We start from the raw sequence: 20,826 nt of genomic DNA, 5'->3' as shown, positions 1-20,826 counted from the left end.
ACTTCTCTTGAGTGTCCAGAGGGAAAACTCACCTTTAGCCATCAGATATAAAAATACTGCATCTAGATCACCAATTAAATTAATTCTTTTTCCACAGACTGCAGCATGGCTAACTAACAAATTTAAAGGACAGATGGATTGAGGGGGAACATTAGAATTCTTGCTTGTAAACAAAAGTAAAAAACTTAATGCTCTCCTAGGCTACTTTAAATTCAGCAAGTGCATATGTGTTTTGAGGGTAAATTTTCCTCAATGTATTTTTATTAGTGGAAAAAAAATTCTCAACTGTTGAAGGCCATTTATTTTTCTTATTGCCTGTAAAGATCAGGATGCTTTCTGTCTCTTAAAAGAACAAATATGAAGTACCTGCAAGGTGAAGAAAACAAACTTGCTATTGCCTAACTTATTGGAGGGATGCTTACTTGATGCACTTGCAAAAATACCCAGATTATTTGGATAGTCAGTTTAGATTTATTGCCAGGTGGGAAAGCACCCTGTGCTTTTCAGTGAGGTGTGCAGAGCTGTCATTTCAGATCCATCTTTGATGTTGGCACTCACTGCGCACTAACAGGAGGAAGTTGAAATGATGTCTGCAGATCTCTGTACAAATGCTGAAAGCTGAAACAATGGATCAAATGCTAGGGCATCTTCATTTCTCACCACTGCAGCAGATGGGTCACAATTATTTGTTTTAGAGGAGGTGGATGAGATAATCATTGTTTCCAGGATTAAAACCATACATGTAGGCAATGAGAAAAATATAGAGTTTAGTATAGTGAAAGCATAAAATGTGTTTAGCTTCTGGTGACAGCAAAGCAGAAAGGGGCCATGTCCACATTGCCTAAAATCAAAAAGTTTCAATTATATGAAAATATATATAAAAAAGCTAAAAATCTTTAGGCATCATCCATACTCCTGGTTTTTGCCTGTATCAACACATTGACGGGTGTTGGGAGGTACGACAGAAGCTCTGACTGCTGGAGCTGCCTTGACACAGAATTCACTATTTTAGCTGCAAATTCTGCTTTCCCTTTGCCTCTTCCCTGATGTGACTTTTGTCAGATGGCATTAAAATACTGGTGTAAAACAGCTTTGCTGGTATAGCCTCACCTCTACTGGTCTGTCTTTGATTTGAACATAAAATTTGAACATAACGTGCCTCTATGGTGGATTCATTTGGAATGTATTATGAGTATCCCACAGGTGCAATTTGCTGTTGAAACACCAAATTTTTCTATGGCTGGAATTCTCCATTTGCAAACTATGCAGAAAACCTTTTTCTGGTTAAAACTGTGTATTGTATGACTTGATTAAAAAGCAAACAAAAGCTTTTAACTGCTTTTCATGAGATCTGTTCCCATGAAACCACTGTTAACTCTGCAGAGATTTGGTTGTTCTTTCTTTAAACAGTCAACTTTTTTTGGCAGCCAGAGAACAAGTCATTTGATTAATGATCATTTCTATTTCTTTGAAAGGATCCTTTCCGACCATTGGGGTGAAGTCTCTTTCGAGATTCCTGAGGGCGGGATTTTTAAATAGCATCCTGGCCTCTCATCCAGTGGCAGGGGGTGGATCTTTACCCCCCAGCATTTCCTCTGGTAGGTATTCCAGCCTGTTTCCACACATCAGGGTTTTTTTTCCTTCACTCTCTGCCCCATCTCTCCACACATCTCAAGGAAATCAAATTTGGTGTTTGTCAGAGAGATCAGATGTCCCTTCCAATAAAAAGCCAAACTAAAAGGAAATGGAAAAGAGAATAATTTCTTGGGAACAAGCCACTTTCCTGAATTAATGTATAGGAGAAATTGTGAGGGAAACTGTTCTGCAGTTAAGTGGCCAACCTAAATATTGGAAGAGAAGGCCTGGTATCCTCTAATCATCCATTTCATGAAGCATGTCCATGTGCACCAAAGGAGAACTTGAAACATGCCACTGTAAAATCTCAGAATTTGTGTGGCTCTGTGACTCTTCCCTAAAAATTTATATTCCATTGCTAAAGCATGGAAGAAAAAAAATTTGGAAAGGGAAAACTTAATTATGTACTGATGTGGTGTGTGAAACCTTTGTGTGCTTTGGTAGCAACAAGTTGTATCTCATGAAAACCACCTTTTGTTTTTTTTAATAACTTTTACCATGATTTGAACTCCTGTAATTCTCTTTAAATGAGTGAAGACAGGCTAGAGGCATCCTTTCCAAGACAGGCTACTTGTGTTATCCATTCTCTTCTGGAGCCATTAAACACCATCTTCCATCAAAAGTAACAAATGAAGAGTAAATACATATAACTATAGTTAAAACTGAATCAAAGTTCCTTTCCAAACCACATATTTTTGTGTAAAAATGGACCTGTGCATGGGCTAATGTCAGGCTGGTATCTTTTCTGGACATCCTGTGTTATCTCTAGTGTTACTTAAAAGTTTTTTCTTGAAAGAAAAAACCAAAATTTCTTCCGGTAAAAAATGGGAGAAAATTGGAAAATTGCATAATGTTATTGACTTGGTATACAAAAGAAACTATTGTACGTCTCTGTGCCCCCTTTTATCTACTGCAGTAATTCTAATTACAAGATGATTCTTACTTTTCTTTTTATTTGAAGTGCTATTATTTCTTTCTTTGCTTTCTTTGAATAGAAGCGTCTCGGCAGCTTTGATGTCTTTTCTTATGACTGTTTGGGTTTCTTTTGTCGACAGTTTGTGAAATACTTTCCATATTTTTTTCTCCATGGGATATCTCAGTGTTTAATAGCCTTTAGGAATTGTGACAGTCAGCATCACAATGATGTAACTAAACAACTATTGAGCAGGAAATACTGCAGGCCCCATAAAATTCTCTGCTTTGAACACAGTGTTATGTAGAGCATCCCACTGATTCTGTTAAATTAAAAATGGCCTCAAATTCATGAACTGGCTTCTCAACTACCTCCCTACCTAAAAGTTAATTTTGTAAGATCCTCAGGACTGTTGTTTTTTGGAGTACTTGTAAAGCTTTTGGTCTTATGGACTTAAAACTCTTAAATGTAGTTTGTTTAATGAAGCTCATTCATAATTCCTTGCTGTTAAATGTCTTTTACTAAGAATTCTGATTCAATCTGATGAATTCTGATTCAATCTGGGAAAAGATGGAAATGCAACTGCAAGATGTGTAACAGATATCCTTGCAAGTTAATGGAGGTAAATGTTGTTGTTTGGTCTTGTCAAAAGCAACCAAAAAAAAAAGTGAGCAAAGCAGCAACCCCAGAGAAAGGGAAGATTTTCAGGTGGTTGAGAGGCAATGAAGAACTGTGATAAATCCATGGGATGAGATGTGTTCCTTTGAGGAAGATTACATGTTGGGGGTCAAGGGGCACGTGCAGGTCTGCTGCTAACAGTTGCATCTCAACAATCTTACCTGTAGTGCTGCTATTAAACTCTTCCTTTTTTACTTTATCATATTTACATTTATATTAAGCATGGTACGAATTATGAATTGCCTCTTTTTTCATCAGAGATGACCAGGGGATACCCTTTCCTTTTCTAAATTGCTAAAAAGCAACTTTGCTTTACATGTGAGAAAAAAAAAAAAAAAAACAACACCCAAACATTTTTGGGGAAAGAAAAAAGGCAAAAAACAAACAAAAAAAAAACCATGAAAACAAATCTTGATAAGGCAGTGCTGGTCTGGGGTATAAGAGACTCAGAACTGATTCTCTTGCTGTGCATGATTCAGTGGAGATGTTTGGACTTGTTGGACAGTAGCTCTCATAAGCCTAACAGAGGTACTTAACATGGAATAACTGCAGAATTATAACCTAATTGTTTCACATATTGGTTATGAGTAAGATTTCAGTTAATTTAACTACATGGGAGACTTAAAATGCCAGCATTATTCTCTTATTAGGGTCATTGGGAACAAAGATAATGAGATGCTTTTTATTTACCAGAAGCTTTAACTCAAGCTAAGTGGCAAATTCCCTTCCAAATACTCAGAAAATTTATTTCTAACTAAAGACAAAATGCTTTTAGATCTTTTTTCTACAAAATTTACCACAGATGTTTTAGTGAAACACAGAACTAAACTAGAAAGCCTGCTATAAATATGTGTCTGGAAAGCAGCTTGGCAGGGCCATGCAGCTGTTGGTTTTCTTTTTTCCCTTTCTACTTTAATCTCAGTAGTTGAGAGGAGTGTATTTCTTTTACCATTGCATTGACAGCTGATGTTCAGTGTGTGTAATTCAGCTTTTACACTGTGCAGAGATTCTCTTATGCAAAAGGTATCCTCATTTAGCCAATTTAAAGATTAATTTATGCTGCTGAAACGAGGCATTACGTCTTTCTGCATAAATAGATTGTCTCGAATGTAGGTGTTTTTCAAGCCTAGACCTAACTTCTAATGCAACAGTGCTTATATTTGATAGTTACATCAAAAGTCTGTCACTGCTTTACAGCAGTTCACCAGAAGCAAAACTTAAAGCAGGCCTACAAAATTTATCCTAGATCCTTGCAAAAGCAAGCCCATTTGCAGACAAGGGCTTCCTTTTTATTTAGCTATCATTTGTGTCACAAATTACTTCATTCCTTGTTATTCCACCTGTTAGCAGTACAAATTGACATGACTTAGCTGAGGTAGGTCTGCAATGACAGATGGATTCACATGAGCGGTAAGTACTTTTTCTCAAGTGATAGCCTTGCATATATTAAATAAAATTCTTAAACCACTTAGCATTTACACTCCTCATCACACTGAGGCTGGCACAAGCTGTGGAAGCTTCCTTCATGACACACACACATTGTGAAAACCCAAATTATAAACTGCCAGAGCTGCATCTCTCTCTTCATATTCTCTTGCAAACTACACACCCTGTTCTTTGCTCCACTTTGGGGAAGCTCTCAGCTCGCTCCTCTTGCAGCTCCTGACTGAAGTGTTGTGTGAAGGGCTTGTTGTGTAAATGCCCACAGAAGTTACAGGCAGGAGGCTTCACGGTGCTCTGCTGTCTTTGAAGAGCCAGAGATTGCTCACCTTGCTGTGCTGGGAAGGAAAAAAGGGAAAACAAATACCTGTCCTACTGTTCCTTTCAAGCTAAACTCCTTCACTGAGTTTTTGTGTCAACAAGAACAAGAGATGGGTGCCAGGCTGTGAGCTACCCTGGAAAGGTTCTGTTGGCCAAACCTCTCTGTGGCCAAACCTCTTCAGAGTGTTCAGCATTCAAACTGCATTAGCAGGAGAACCATCAAAATTATTCTTGCCATAAACTCCTGTCTGTGATCATCATGCTGTAGTCAGCAGCTGGATCATTGCCCCCTGTTCCCCTCACAGAGCCCCTCTCTGGAGCTTCTGTGGAAGTATCCTGATGTGACTTTTTTAATGAAGTGTGACCATCAGTTATTTCCTTAATTTGTGAGTGTTAACTATCCAGCTCCTTGATATTGTAGGAAAAATAGAAGCAAAGAAATTTGGCTTTATGAAACAACCCACTTTGTGAACCTCAAAAAATATAGTGCATGCAAGAAATTGAGAATGCACTTACTTTCCAGAAACTGGAAGTGATATAGAATGGTTTGCTCACTGCTTTCCTGGACTCCTCTTCAATAAAAAGCACATTCCACAGAGGATATCCCCTCTTCAGTGTTTTACTGCCTAGTTATTTATGGCTCTTTGTCTAACACACATTACAATGTTCACATTTACTCCACAGAGCTCCTCAAAAAATTCATGCATAATTGTAGAGTACTAAACTAGATGATTAACAGTTTTCTTTTGCCCAAAATTAATATTTTATTACAATATCCAAGTGCACCTGAGTGAGCCCATTATTCTTGATATTATATAAACTGACATTTGAAAGCAAATTGTATTGACAGACCCTTATTGAACAAAATTACTCGACAAGAACCATCAAGGAGCAATTGTACATAGTGAATTCAACTATGATTATAGTACTCCAATAAGGAGAAAAGTAACTTTTTTTCACCCCCAGTTAATGCATTTTTCTTTATTCTGAATTCCAGCACTTACACTTCTATATTTGTTGTTAAATGAAAACTGCTAATCCTTTCCCGGTGACTAACAAATTGATTCTTCTATTGCATATGCATTTCCTGGGATACCAAGTGGCTCTTCCAGTTTATTCTTATTATAAGGTAAACATTCCAGTGCTGTTCCACTGGAATGTTTACCTTATAAACCCTGTAACTAATACATAATGGCATGTATTTTCTGAGAACAGAAGTTCAAATGTAGATGGACTTTTCCATTAGGCAGGCAGGGAATACTTCAGAACCAAAATAAGGATGAGCAGCAAGCAGCATTAATACTGAAAGAAACATATTTTGTGCTGGTTGCTTAGGGTTAAGATGCAACTGTAAAACTGAAATTAAGCTCTGAGTGTAGGATGTGATAAAAGGAGGTTTTCATTCTGCACTCTTGCTAAATATCTTCTTTCATGCTCAGGTGGTCATGGTAAACAATTCCAAATATCTAAATCCTAGAAGTTCAGAAAAAAGTATTTGCATATGCGGTCTTTTTTACATAATATACACTACTATTGCATTGTTTTTTAATCTGACTAGAGAAAATGTGGAAATTTATTGTTGCAAGCATGTTAGTTGAAACAAGTTGCTGTTCTTTACTGACAGAAGCAGAAGGATATGAAGAGAGCAGGAGGAGCTTGACAGATATACAAAGAAGTATATTTGTAAATGAGATGCACACAGATTTTCTTTGTTTCAAGATTAAGGGAAAACTGAACTCCCTTTTTTGCCAGTGGTAAAACACTGGATGTAAAAGCATAATCAGAACTGCTTCATTTTTGTGAGATGGGAGGCAGGAGAAACAGCTAGCTTGAATAATGTTTAAATAGTTTTGGTCTGGTTGAGGTAGGAAGTCAGTGTGCATTACCAAATTCAACTTGCTGAAAGTAGCATTCCCAGGCCCAAATACTGAGTATGGGAAATATTCTGCCTAAATCTGAATTTTACACAGTGGTATCTTGTCTTGTGCAGTTGGTGAAGACTAGACAATCCTGTACAGACTCATATCACCTGTCTGTGACACACAGTTAGAATCAGAGTTGGAGGGAAAAGCTTGACAGTGTGTGCCTTCATGTTCTGAAGGTAAAAACCCTCAAAGATAAATGATGAAAAACTCCAGGAGATCATAAAAATATCACAATGTTAGGTCCAGGGCATCATGTATTTGTTGGAGCTCTGACTCGTGATGTTTTGTCTTCTTAATTTTGGATTTAGCAGCCCACATGTTACACCAAAGCTTCATTTGTGGGTTTCAGAACCTTCAGGAGCATTGATGTGTGATCTCCACTACTTCTGAACATGAGAAATGATGCCTTGCTCATAAAGGAAGAGTGGTGGATCATGAGGTTTTTGTAGCTCAGTGGTATCTCAGATGTTTAATCTTTATATAGACTAAAGGGAAATGAGGCAAAATGGCTCAAATGGTAAATGGGAAAATACACAAAGGATATCCTAAAGTCATGTCAGAGTCTTATCAACTTCTCAATTAGGCATAATATTGAGTAAACATCAAATGACATTTTAGAATAGGATTGAAATAATACCTTAACCATGTCATTATGCTTATGAAAGCATAAAACCCTGTTTCATTGTAACCTTATGGATGCTTTTTTAAAAATCTGCTCCTTTTCAAATTTACATTGTAGCTTACAGCTTCTAAATATAACGCCCCTATGATAATAGGTAAATTCACAACAGGGATGCAGTAGGATTTGCTTCTTGTTTTCCCTGAGAACTTGTTATGAATCATGGCAGACTGAGTATGAAGTGCAGAAGCCCCCAGTGCAGAGATTTCACATTGTTTGAACTCCTTTACGTGCTCTGGGTCAGCAGGGCAAGATAACATTGATGCAGTTGGACTCTGTGGTCTAACACTGAGCCAAAGAACATCCCTTGCTCCTTCTACAGGAGGATGTGGGTTGGTATGAACCCTGAGGAACTTCAGGGTGAGATGTCATTAGGTTAAGTGAAAGAGGCTGAATTTAAGTTATGAAATAACTGAGGTGAATTGTTTTGATTAATCCAGCTGGGTAAAAGTCTCTCTCTTAAACTGAATCTGAACAGAATTCATTATCTGTTATGATTTTTTTTTTCTCCTTTGCTTCAGTGCTAAAGCAAAAATGCCATTTTTTGTATTTCTATAATATAATTTTAGCCATTTATTTCTCTCTCACCTACCCAACCCCCAAGTAGTGAGAAAAAACCTATTTCTTCTGCTTTTACCCTCTCCTGCATTCCACTTGCTTCTCTCATGGAAAGATAAGGATCAGAAAATAAATAATGGAAACAACATAACTGCTTTCTCTTTACACTTCCACTTTCCCTTCCTCAAAATCTTTCAGACTATCTTCTGTAGGCACACAGATTGATGTGGGTTAGGGCTTGCAGGAGCAGCAGGACTCTTCAAATTTCTGTTGTCCAAAGCACATTCTCCCTTTGTCACGTGAGGATCAAGGGGAGCCACTTGCAGTGCTGCCTGCAACATGAGGTTGCAGGTTCTCAAACCAGAAGGTCTGAGAAGGTTTTTATAAATATTTAATATTTAATATCAATATTTTATAAATATACATACAGACTTTTCCTGGCTTCTAAAACACAGCAACAGGCATAAATTCTTGCCAGTGGGTCACAGGGCATTTATTTAATGTATAATTACAGGAAAACAGCTCAAAGAACAGGTTTATGTTATGAAATATTTTCAGATTGAGTGGATACAATAAATCTTCAGGTAGCAATGGTAGCTGTGTGGCCATACCTTCCTAACATTTAAACAGTATCTTATGGTCATTCATGTGTTTTGAAGTGTTATTAATTGATTTTGCAGAAGTATTTGCAAAACTGACTTAACTAATGATATTTGATATATAGACATGAGAAAATCCAAAGTGCTCTAGCAGGAGGATGAATAGGTTATATCTATGGGAATTCCTGTGGCAGCACCATGTAAATATGTTATCCCATGCAGTTTGCAAACTCTGGTTTCTAAACTCTCAAAAATTAGTTTGGAACTGCAACTTCTATTTTTTGATGCTGCTTGGACACAGGTCTTAGTCAGGGGCCTTCTGTCATGTGAGTCAAGAATTCAAGTGTGGTGGCTTCCAGTAAAATCCAGATTTGCTTCATGTGAATTGATGTGGGCTAACAATGCAAAACCAAAAATGCAAAGTGGCAGGATTATTTTTATTTGCTGTTTTTTTCATAATCTTTTGTTTCCTTTCTTTTTTTCTCTACCTGTTTTGTATAATGGAAAAAATATTTTTCAGTCACTGAAATTAATCCTTTCTGATGCACACAAATGCATTTTTAGCGATGACAGGAGAGAAGCAGCTGCCTGCTGTGGCCAGTGGCTCTGTGATTTGAAGGGGTGTGCAGTGACTGGAGCAGCTGTGAGCTCCAGGAGTGCCTCCCAAGGCCCCTGGGCTGCCCTGGGAGCGTGGAAGGCACAGCCCTCACCCAGGATGTGCCCCTGGTTTGGGGCTGGCTTATCTCTGCTTTAGCAGGAGATGATAAATCCCTGGCAACTAACAGCAGAACATGGCTTTGGAATGAAGAGATGCCCGATAAGGAGGTGATTCCCTGAGCCAGGTGGATTCTGATCTGCAGAAGTGGTGGAGCATTTTTTTCTAATATGAAACAGGGAACAGGTGCCAACCTGTGCTGTTTTAAGTGAAAGAATGAGGATCATGTGTTTATGTTAACAAATCTATCCCCATAATTGGTATTAGAGGTTTCGTTGTAAGTCTGTAGAAAAAGAACATGTGCTAAGTATTCTTTTTGGAGGATTAATCTTACATAAAACATTCATTAAAGGAGGCTTTGCTGTATTATTTAAAATGACAACAGGAGACAACAAGCTGAATATTTTGTCATTGATATGACACTTCAGATTCTCCTCTTTATTCATCACTCTGGCACTCAATTAAATTGCATGCTATCAAAATCTTGTGTTGTGGAAAAAAACAAACCCTAAAAATATATACAATGTGAATTTCAGATTTAATCGGTATTTTACATTATTTGGCAATGTATGGCTCTTTTTTTTTTTTTTCATTCCTGCTTATTAAAAAAATGACAAACAGATTGATCAATGGAAAATAGAAGATTGCAGCATATTCTGGGGTGGCATGACATCAATACAGGTTGTTTGTCATTTTCACTGGTTTTGTTTGAGTGGCACTGCAGTACAGCTGAGTGGGAGAACTGCAGAGAAGAACTTTCTTAGGGAGAGTTGTTCAAAGCAGTCAGCCTCTTGTCACAAGGTGGGAGTTGCCTCAAAATAGTGAACAGCTCCTGCCTCTTCTATAGATTCATCTCAGTTGGGATAAATTGAATTGCTGTCCTTTCCCTGCATCATGCCAAGCCCCAGTGCTGCTCTTGTGTGTTCAGTGTGGCTTTCTGAGATGCTGGAACTCTGAAATGGATCTCCCAGAGCCACAGTTACTCCATGTGCAAGGAGGGAAATCTGCTTCAGACAATATACCACATGTGTCTGGGGGGGAATATTTATGCTTTCCAAAAAAATATGAGAACAGAGAATGTGGGGATGGTATCAGTGTGTGTGTCATGCATAAATACAGTTATTTCATGTTGTTATTTTAACTATGTAGTAAAATGATACACCTGTTATAATGTGCTGCACATTTTAAATGTGATATATGTAGTGTGTAAAATCTGTATTTAGGGTTCAAACCCATTGCCTCAGGACACTATAATTTCTCTGCTTTAAAAGATTTGTTTTCTCCCAGTACTCCCCACTCCAGCAGTGCTAAGCATCTAAAACTGCTGTGGAGTCTGATTTGTTTGACTGATTTGATCATTGAACCAGCTTCAAACATTTTTTTTTCATCCTCCCCCAGTTCAAAGGAGAAGCTGTGTGCTCTCCTCCAGCAACACCCACACTTTTTAGCTCCTTGGTTCCACACCCTCAGCTGACACCCTTTTCAGTATCCTTTTTCCATTCCTTCTCTTGTGTGGCTCTTGACTGTAAAATTAACTCAGTTCTTCAGATCCTTCTCCTGTACCTGTTCCTGTGTCTGTGTGGAAAAACCTCCCTGAAGTGGGCAATTCCTTGGGCTGGAGATGGGTGTGTTCCTGTCCCAGGAGGTTCAGCCATTTGTGGAGGTCGTTGTCGCTCCCAGGAGTGCCTTGGCTGCCATCTGTGTCCCACTGCTCTTTGTCCTTAAATCTGTTTATTCTCCATCTTTTGTGCTGCAAGCAATCCTGGGAAAATAATTCAATGCCTTCCAGCATTGCATTAGCCTACTCCTTGATAAAATAATCAAAGATTGCTTCTCTGTCTCAGAGTTTCTCTACCCCATTCCCATTTATTCATTTCTGTTCTTGTTTTGAGGGTGAGGAATTCTTAGTGTCATGACAACAGCGTGAATTTTCATAATCTAAGTTATAGGCTTTTTAAAAATTATTTAGATGCAAACACTAGACTAGTTTAGAAATCTCCCAGTGCTATTTTTATAGTCAGTTTTGTAGTCCTCTTTGAAACTAAAGCAATATTTTGTGTTTGTACAGGGGTCTAGCACATACAAGTTTTTCTGGACTCAAATTGCTCTCCTCTGTAAAGGACAACATACTGGCAATAGAGCCAGTGTTGCCATTTTGATGGTAAAAGTTCCCACTGGATTCTACCGTGTAACAGAGTTTTTTGCTGTGTCTTCAAGCCATCCTAACAACAGCTGAGACATTTTTAACCCACAGGTGCTCCAAAGACAAATACTGTGCTGACTAAAAATGTCACTGTCACAGTCCAGCTTGGAATACATAAATAGCTCCAGGGATGCATTAAACTTGCAGCCAAAATCAGGTGGCTTTTATCAAGTGCTGTCACACTAAAGACAGGATTATTTGAGAATTTAGGTTTGTGTCCAGATTAAAGATTTTTGCTTGAGATAATCAAGTGATGGAGCCAGGTTTATTTTCATGGTGTCTTGACACATTGTGGTGTTTTGACACAATCCCACCTCAATTTCATTTGAAATTTTGGTAGCATGGCAAGTGATACAGACTGAGTCAGTGGGAAGCTATCAGCCTAAGTGACTAAATTTATTGATGATATGCTGATTTCCTGATATACAGCAACCTGTTGGAAGGAACCTGCTGCTTTTTTTGGTGTATTTAGTGCCATTCCTGTGCTGTCACCTGGAAGAGCTGTTTTTGTCTTCAGGCATGTCATTTCAAGTCATTCAAGTTGAGTGGTTTAAAACCTCATTGTCCAGTGAAAAAAATACTGAAATATATTCTTTAAATCCACAAATGAATGCATATTAATATATTTCATAGTTACTTTAACCTAGGAGCATAGGGTCTGAGCAAAAGGAAGTACAGACGGGGTGTTTTTGGAAGCAAGAATGTTTTGTGAGAGAATGTAGAAGAATTAATGGTTCTGTTTAGCAAGTATGAAAATAATTTCTGGTGAAGGATGTGAATCTAAGGAGCATAAAAGCTGCAATGAGGGCCTGTGAACCTCTAGAGAAAATTACAGCTTCTGGAAAGTGTAGAGTGCCAAAGGATTACCCACAGGAAACCAGGGGTGCTGTTCTAAAGCTCCATTTGTCCTTCCCTTCAAATGCAAATTTTCTGTACAGGTGTTGTAGTTGTTGATTTACTCAGAAAGAGAAATTTCTGAATATGTCATCTGAAAGCCAGCTTTACACCCCTACTTACTGAAAAATACTATTGTCTGCAGCAATTCAGAAATTACCACTTGCTCAGGAGGGTTTTGCACAGTGGAAGATTCTCTAGCATCAGGCTGCAGTTTGTTTACTTCTCTAGGTTTTAGGATTTTCCTTTCATGTGGAGGTGTCAGCCCTGTGACAGTAAGGAAATGATAAAGGGAAGGGAATCTGGGGCATTCATGTGCTTGAAACTAAAGAGAGTGGGCTGTACAATCAGCCATCATTAGCAAACTGAACTAAAGGAAACATGAATTTTTAAAACATTCTGATCTCTAAGAGCTTAAAAGTGATGTATCTTTTAAGTTCATGTTGCAAAACCAGGGTATAACCAATGGGTGTAGATTAATGTAATTGATTTGGTGGCAGATGCACATCAGCAGCTAAGACTAAACATTCAGTCAAAAAGAAAGAAGCTGGTTATTCTTCACACTCCCAAAAGACTTATCAAGGCATCTGGGAATTTTCACACACATACAAAAAAAATAATTAGTATTGTGACAACGCTATGAAATGTTTCATTCATAGAAGATGTGAACATGAGAGTCAATACAGAAATAATTACAATTTTTATTAGAGGAAATGAGGGAATATTGATAGGAACTACAAAAAGACCAGACTAAGCTCTGTGAATGGGCATCACCAGGAAGTCAAAATTCTGGGTCACCATGCTGGAGAGCAAACACAGAAATGGATCATTCATTTTTTAAATTGAAGGGAAACTGTAACTGCTCAGGAGAAATACCTGGCTGTGGCCTGTTGTACATTGTGGACAGTTTAATAAACACTTCCACTATTAATCAAACTGAACAGAAATAGATAATTGTGGTAGAGCAATCAAAATGCCCTTCTACACTTTATCAGCCCGAGCACTTTCTTTATTTCTCATCCCTTCATCCAAAAACATCACAAACATAAATTGAGCAGAAGAGAAAAAAAAAGTGATGAAAGAGTCTTCTTTTGGGTTTGAAAAATATTGGCCCAGGTAGTGTAGAGTTGAGGAAGGGAAATGGTGGAATCACAGTGTCACCACTTGGCATAGCTCTGGTTTCCCACAAACCCCAAAAGAGATGGGCATTCCCAGGAAAAGAAAAGTCTGCCATTTTAAGCCCTTTCACCTCCTTCCTAATCTTATTAATATTATTCTTCATTAATTTTTTTGTGAAAAATGGCTGCTTTGGGTTATTAGTAATTCTAAGAATTAGAATTGCCCTGATTGCCCTCTCCTGTCAAGCACTTAAAGAGGTTTTTTTTTTTTAAAGGGTACCAGCACTGTTAAAGTTACCCCAGCTGGTGCTGAAGTTAAGTACACATTTCAAAAGTTTATCTTCAGACTGGGATATCCTTTCAAGACATAAATGGAATGTCTTGCTCTGCTTCAGTTTGGATATGGTGCCACCCTGGGACTGTGCTGGTTGAGCAAAACCTTGATTTGAGTAACACCGTGTATATTTTAGGTATTTTCAAACACAGGAATTCAGAGTTTTGCTGGATTATACACACCCAATGTACACAGCAGATCTAGGAGAACTCTTTTTTGTGACACCCCATTCTATCACTCTCCTGTGTTCCTAAGTCACTGAGATATTTTTCTTTGAGAGGAAAATTATGACCCTCAGTTTGTAATTACTTGCACATGGCTTATGAATATTTGGGTTTTGCCTTAATTCAGATACATTCCAAAATAAGATACATTCCAAAATATTACATGGAACGTTTTGCTATTTGGAGATAGCAGGCTCTTCTTTGATCATTTTTTAAGGGAGAATACACCAAAGTGAATGATGTGCATTCAGCTGATCCATTAAGAACAAAAAAAAAAAAACAAACCAAAAAAAAAAAAAAACCAAAATAAACAAAAAAAAGAGGCATAGAAAATAATTCATAAGAGTAACACAGGGAATCGTGTTTGTGATATAAATGAGAATTTTAGAAATATTTTATATATTCACCTACTGTGAATAATCTCTGCAGAACAGCTAGAATTGTAAAAGCCCCATAATATGTCCATAATCCTGATGTGTGTCTTTGCTGTTTTGCAGGCAGACCAGTAATGATTGTAGTTGAATACATGGAGAACGGATCCCTTGACTCCTTCCTGCGGGTGAGGTGCCATTTTCTGATGACATTTGAATCAGAAACCATTCTAGGTTAAGATTTTGAATCATTTATCACAAATTAATTTCTACATAATGTTATTCATGGATTTCTAGTGAAGAATAGAAGCCTTTTCCCCAGGGTACTTTTCTGAGGTACAGTAATACATTAGAGCACGGCTGGGAAAAAAAGAAGATTTAAACTTCAGAATATAATTGATTTCTTCTGCAAAAGTAGTTCCTGTATTTATCAAAATGTATTTCAAATTGTTTTTGTGAAAGAAAAGACAAATTGAAGCATAAATGCCTGGCCTTATGGAAGTGGTTCGTTTTTCTCAATCACCTTCAAAAATACTCTGTTATGATTTTTTTGGTTGGTGAAGCATAGAATATACTCAGTAATTGATTTATAATATTTATGGCTACTTGCATTTAACAAATTGAATTAGAAAACAGTTCATGGGTGAAATGTCCTGGCATTAATTAACCCCCAAAGGTCCTTAGTAAACATTAAGGAAAGGCTACAGAAAATGTGAGTAATATGAGGGCAAAATTGTTTTTCATTCTTTTTAGAAATGTAAAAGGAAAGGATGACCCCTCTCTGTGAGCTAAAGTTGTCCTAAAATAGTCTTTTTTTTAGTAGAACCCCTGGAAATGCTCCAGAGACCTACTGACATAAGAACCTTTGTGAATAATTTTAATGTCAAGTATCTCAGATTTGTCTTAAAAAGTAAACACCAGCCCTCAGTAGCCCACTGTCATTTCCATCCTGCAGAATGGTAAATCTGGGCTTGTGGGAAATCAGGGGCCTGTGGGTTTGGGAGCTTGTTTGAAAGGGTATCCCAAAGGAGAGACATTCAGCAGGGAGCTGTGGAAATACTGGGACAAAAATCTTGGTGATGGTGACTGAAGGCTCTTCTGTGGTAGCAGGAGGAGGAACTGCTTAGAGAAAACAAAGTGACTAAGCAGGAGGGAAAAGCAGCCAGCACTTTCAGAAAGGTTTACATGAGAGGGGAGAAAGTCATAGAGGCAGAACTTGTTGGGAAAAGGGGAAGCCACCAGAGAGGAGCAATTGGAACAAGGGATACAGCCCTGAGAGTACAGCAGAGCCACTGCCAGATACCTCCAGACCCTGATTCTCTTTACTTTTTGGTTTGGATTATTCCATAGTAATTTTTCTCAGATATTTCTTTGTTGTCCTCCTTACCTACTCTCCCAAATAATATTTTATTTTCCATTGTGAAGAAGCATGACAGATATCTGTATGTTATCAGAAACGTACCAGCAGTTTCCTGTGATAATTTGCTGATTTCTCAAAATCAAGTTATTTTTATGGAGCATTTGATATCACCCATGTCTTTGACACTGGGTAGTTTTTTAAAAATTACTCCCCTTTCCTTTCTGGCTCATCTCTCTGTCCATCTGCAGACAGGAACTGGCCCTGATTTGAGTACCTGCAGCTTTCCTGCTCTGTGATTTTTCAGCAGTGCCCCAGGAAGATTTGTCTGGGCCTCAAACATTGTTCTGTTCGTGTGTGTGTGCGTGGAGAATTTCATAGAACAGAACCAAGTCCTGAAATAATTCATGAGAGAGAATTACCTTTCTCTGAACTGCTCTGGTGTGATATCTATATTCCAGGTTTATTTCACATGCATTCATGTGTCAGAACAGTTACTACTTATTAGGATACTTTAATAGTCAGTGGCATCAGCAGAATTTTGATGTTACTGTGGAGCAATGCTTCTCACATTGCATCAGATATATTTGGAAACAGAACTGCTGGGGGGAAATGTGAGCTAATAATTTCTGCAGCTGTTTTTCATGTATATTATTTTACAGCTTCAATTCACACTTCAGATATGGTTTATTCTTCTAAAAGGCTTTTTAAATGTACTTTAGATAATATTCAACATCCCAAAGCACTGTAGATATATGTCAGCATTTCGGTTTATAATTAGCAGAGCAAATGGCTGCAAAGTAACCTATTTAAAAAGAAATCCAGCTGCTTCATTAATAATAGTTGTTTCCTGCAGATATAAGTCCACATTTTTAAAAGCTTTTGTGAAGATACAAAGCAGCAGAGAGGTTTTATCTTTAGCAATCCTAATGAAAGGCGTTCAGTGACTATAACAAATGTTGTGGGATTTGGAAAGGCTTATCACATAGTCTGTCTTTCTTATTATTTAAAGGAATCAATTGTTCCTGTGCAAAGTGTTTTTACACAGAGGGGAAAAAAGTCCATTTCCCACCATAAGAAATATTTCCCCACATACCACTACCAGCAAAAATTCCCCAGCACATCCCTCCATCTGTCTTTCTTCAAAAGCCTGCAAAAATGGGTCAGTCTTACAAATTCAAAGTGAGATTCTGTGATGAACCATGTGAGGGTATTCCAGAGGAAGAATTCCATTTGCCATCACCTCCCTCACAGCCATGATGGGATATTTTCTTTCATGCCAGTACAGGTTGTGCCACAAATCAGAAGCATCTCCCCACCCTTTAATCTCTCACCCCTCAAATCTAAAAAGCCTTTACTCCTTGCTTTAGAGACAGTAATGCCCACTTTCTGCTATTTATATGGATTTAACAGCAAGCTCAGCTGAATTATGTCTTCCCCACCCCACAAAGGATCCTGTATGCCGGCTGCTAACATTTTTGGGTAAAAAACATTGGCATGGATTTGCAGTATGAAGCTGCTTCAGAGATATTCTGAAGTGGGAAGGCATCAGCTAATTAGAACCAATTTTGTAAGATGATGGTAATTGATTTCAGTGATTGTGCATCATCAGACATCCTAAATTGCTGGATACACTTGACACTGAATTTTCCTCAAAAATACTGCATTATTTTCACAATTATATAAAACTCATTTACAAAAGACTAAACTTCGTTTTTTGTAGTGTTGTTTGGAAGTTTCTTATCCTATACGATTGAGACATGTAGGTTGATCACCCCAGAAAAGTATACCTGAAATTTGCAATCAATGAAACAATTGTTTGACCAGAAATGAGGTTCATGTGGCTTCATTTCTGGTAACACTTGGAGAGATTTCTCTGAAAAAGGATGTGGGTTTCCAGCTAAGTATTTCCTCAGGGGCTCAAAGCCTCTTCCAGCCCTACACCAACAGCTTCCAGACAGAGGAAATCTGTGCCTGGAAAGAAAGTGGCTAACCCTGGGAATTGAGGAGACACAGGTAAAATTTCCTGTTAGCAGCTTCACACACAGATTTTGGATGGGGCTCATTGTCATTATGTTTTACCTGCCTGTGTCATGGAGATCTCAGCAGTTCTTTATTCTGCAGGCATATGAGGCAAATAATAAAGGCAAGAAGGGTTGAAAGGGCAGCTCTCTGTATCGATAGAAAGACGTTAGTGATTAGACAGGGCAGTTGCAGTCAGATGTGTTTGCTCAGGCTTGTGGATACAGGCTGCAGAAGAGACAACAAGAAAGACAAGCAGGAGAGATGCATAGTAACCACAAGCTAGAGAAAAAAAAAAAAAAGCTGAAAACCCACAAAACCTTTTTAGCAAGCAGTTTGGCAGTTTGCCCTGCTGTGGGTTGGAGATGGCTGTTGGACCCAAGCCTATGAGATGATTGCAATAATTCCTACAAAAGTCCTTTCCTCAAGGTTGGGTTTTCTCCCCGACACAACGTCCCCCACTCAGCCCACTCTCTAAGCCTGTGCTTCACAGATTCATGGGGATATTCAGATTAAAATCTCATCCATTTTGTTTTCACAGCTTCATTTAAGGGGTCATTCTTGGCTAAAATAATTGGATTTAGCATCACATGGAGAGGAACAGGGTGGTTAGGAGGTGAGGTGGTTTCTTGGGAAGAATGATTCCTGGAGAGCTCTGAGCTGGCTGTGGTCTGTGCTCACCTCCTTGTGCACCAGGCAGTGTGGGCATGGATTCAAACACAGAAAAGGAACATATCTGGAAGCTGCCTTTTGGAGGAGGTTCATGGTTGGCTACCCAAAATCACATAAAATGAACCAAAGAATATCACCAGAATACTGAACCTCTTTCAGTATTTTTCTGCAGCTGCAGACTACCAGAGTAGTTTCCTGCACAGTGTCCAAGGTGTGCTGAATAGACAGATATATTTAGGTTTGAAAGATGGTCCAGTCTTCCCCAGTTTTGTGAATCTCAGAGCTGTAAAAAGAAGGGATGCATTCATCTGGGGTAATCACAGCACCACCTTGCTTTTTTCATTTTTGCTATTTGCCATTGTAATTCTCCTCTTCCTTCTCAAAACTGGTGCTGATGGATTTCCATTCACTTCAGAAAATTAAAATACTTGTGGAAAAAAGATTTATATACAGGCAAGGATAGTAAGTAAAAATGCTGCCACACTTTTTTTTTTTCTAAGAGTCTATAAGAAATAAGCTTAATTGCCTTAGAGCACCAGCTGCAGCAGACTGTACTGCAAATGAAACCCTGGAATTCAGCTTTAATCCCTCAAGGCTGGCCGAGCAGAGGCTAAGATAATTGTTACTAGACAGAGAAAATATTGTGATATATTGCTGTTTCTCGCAGTAATCGTTATGAAGTTATTCTCAGAGCAGCTTTGCCATCACACTCACCCTTTTTTCAGCTACAGATTAGATGCTGTGGCAGACACATTTAGCAAGTTTTGGGGGAAAGCGAGAGAAGACAAAAATGAACACTTGCAGCAAATTCTGTGAAACAGTGTTGTAAAGTGTGTGTTGTATATCCATCTAACATGGCCTCACCAGACTGAGTAGGCTGTGGGGGGGAAAAAGCCAGATGGCCTTTCCTAAGTTTAATGGTTCCTGATATTATTTATCTGCATTCAGAGAGGCAAAAACATTGGAGCTCATAACTAATATTCCTTCTTTTGCTTTCCCACACAGCATTCATGTGCACTTTAATTTATTGGAGGCACGTTCCTTTCCTGGCAGGATAAAGGTGGCATTTTGCTTTCAAAAATCAGGCTGTAAAAGAGAAAACCTGCACTGGGAAACTGGTGATACTTTTTTCTTTTTTTTAAACTAAAATCAGGTTGAGCAATTAGAGAGTGAATTTGAAAGATGCATTACCTTAACAGTGAAATTGTAAAGCAGCATGTATTTAAGTGACCTAAGATTGCACTGTGAAGGTGTCAGTGATGCTACAGAGCCAGTATTTGTTCCCAAGCAATGTTTTACCCTCCTAAAAGGATGTATAAAACAGCATTTCTGATGCTGTTGTGGGAATTTAATTTAGAAATGCTAGGCATTTTTAATATGTAGATATTCTTACTTAGACATTAAATACCGTAGATATTCTTAGTACTGAGCAACAGGAAATTTTTTACAAATGGTCTTGTATTTGAAGGCAAAAAGAATTTGAAAGGTAATGTGGACTCTCTCAGTGTGCTCTTTATGAATTTGTCAACAATGAGAAATCAGAAGATCAGAACAGAGCCAGTGGCTTTTAAATGAAGGGATTTTGAATGTCTTTTAGAAGAGAAGAAAAAAGAACCCAAAAAATTACAGGCCAGTCAGCTTAATGTCAACTGCTGTAAGATTTCTGGAACAAATTATCAAACAAAGTCTAAGCATCTTAAAGATAACAGTGAGATAAGTGTGAGCCAACATGGATTTGTCAAGAACTAATTCTGTCAAACAGATCTGGTTTCCTGTTGTAGCAGGGCTCAGGCTTTGTGGCTGTGGGAGAAGCAGTTGAGCTCATAAACTTTGGCTTCAGTAAGGTTTTAAAACTCTCTCTAAAACATGAGACCCTTGTGAGCAGCCAGAGAAATATTATCTTCATGAAATTTCTGCTACATCCTGTGTGGAGGGAGTGGAATTTGGATGGAAGGAAGTATGGGGTAGGGCTGTTCTGTACTCTGTGTAGGCTCACTCATTAGCATTTAAAATGAACTAAAGTAATTAGAAATTGAATTAATGGAATCTATTAATAATAATTAAGTCTGCATGGAGCTCTGTCAACAGTTGAATGAAGAAGAAATTATCAGCTGACCTCATTTAGTACCAAAAATATAAACTTTAGTGTGACACACATGATAGTTTGA

At 38.1% G+C, this 20,826-nt stretch overlaps 1 protein-coding gene across 12 annotated transcripts in view; it reads left to right on the top strand.

Annotated features, from left to right (window-relative positions):
* EPHA6 (EPH receptor A6) overlaps nucleotides 1–20,826 on the top strand; it is a 372,934-nt gene that overhangs the window by 298,651 nt on the left and 53,457 nt on the right. For 10 of the 12 annotated variants that reach the window (XR_010357084.1, XR_010357081.1, XR_010357085.1 and 7 more), the window contains 2 exons: nucleotides 1,476–1,598; nucleotides 14,734–14,795. Coding sequence is in view for 6 of the 12 variants with exons in the window: in XM_064411101.1 (XP_064267171.1) it covers nucleotides 1,476–1,598; nucleotides 14,734–14,795 (185 nt within the window). In the remaining 6 variants the exon portion in view is untranslated. The remainder of the gene's footprint in view (nucleotides 1–1,475; nucleotides 1,599–14,733; nucleotides 14,796–20,826) is intronic. The other 2 variants (XM_064411103.1, XM_064411107.1) reach the window with 1 other exon arrangement.

Source organism: Passer domesticus, chromosome 2 (genome assembly GCF_036417665.1).
Source record: "Passer domesticus isolate bPasDom1 chromosome 2, bPasDom1.hap1, whole genome shotgun sequence".
Classification (NCBI taxonomy): Eukaryota; Metazoa; Chordata; class Aves; order Passeriformes; family Passeridae; genus Passer; species Passer domesticus.
The sequence above is the reverse complement of the archived record's forward strand: the minus strand, read 5'-3'. Positions and strand labels throughout refer to the sequence as shown.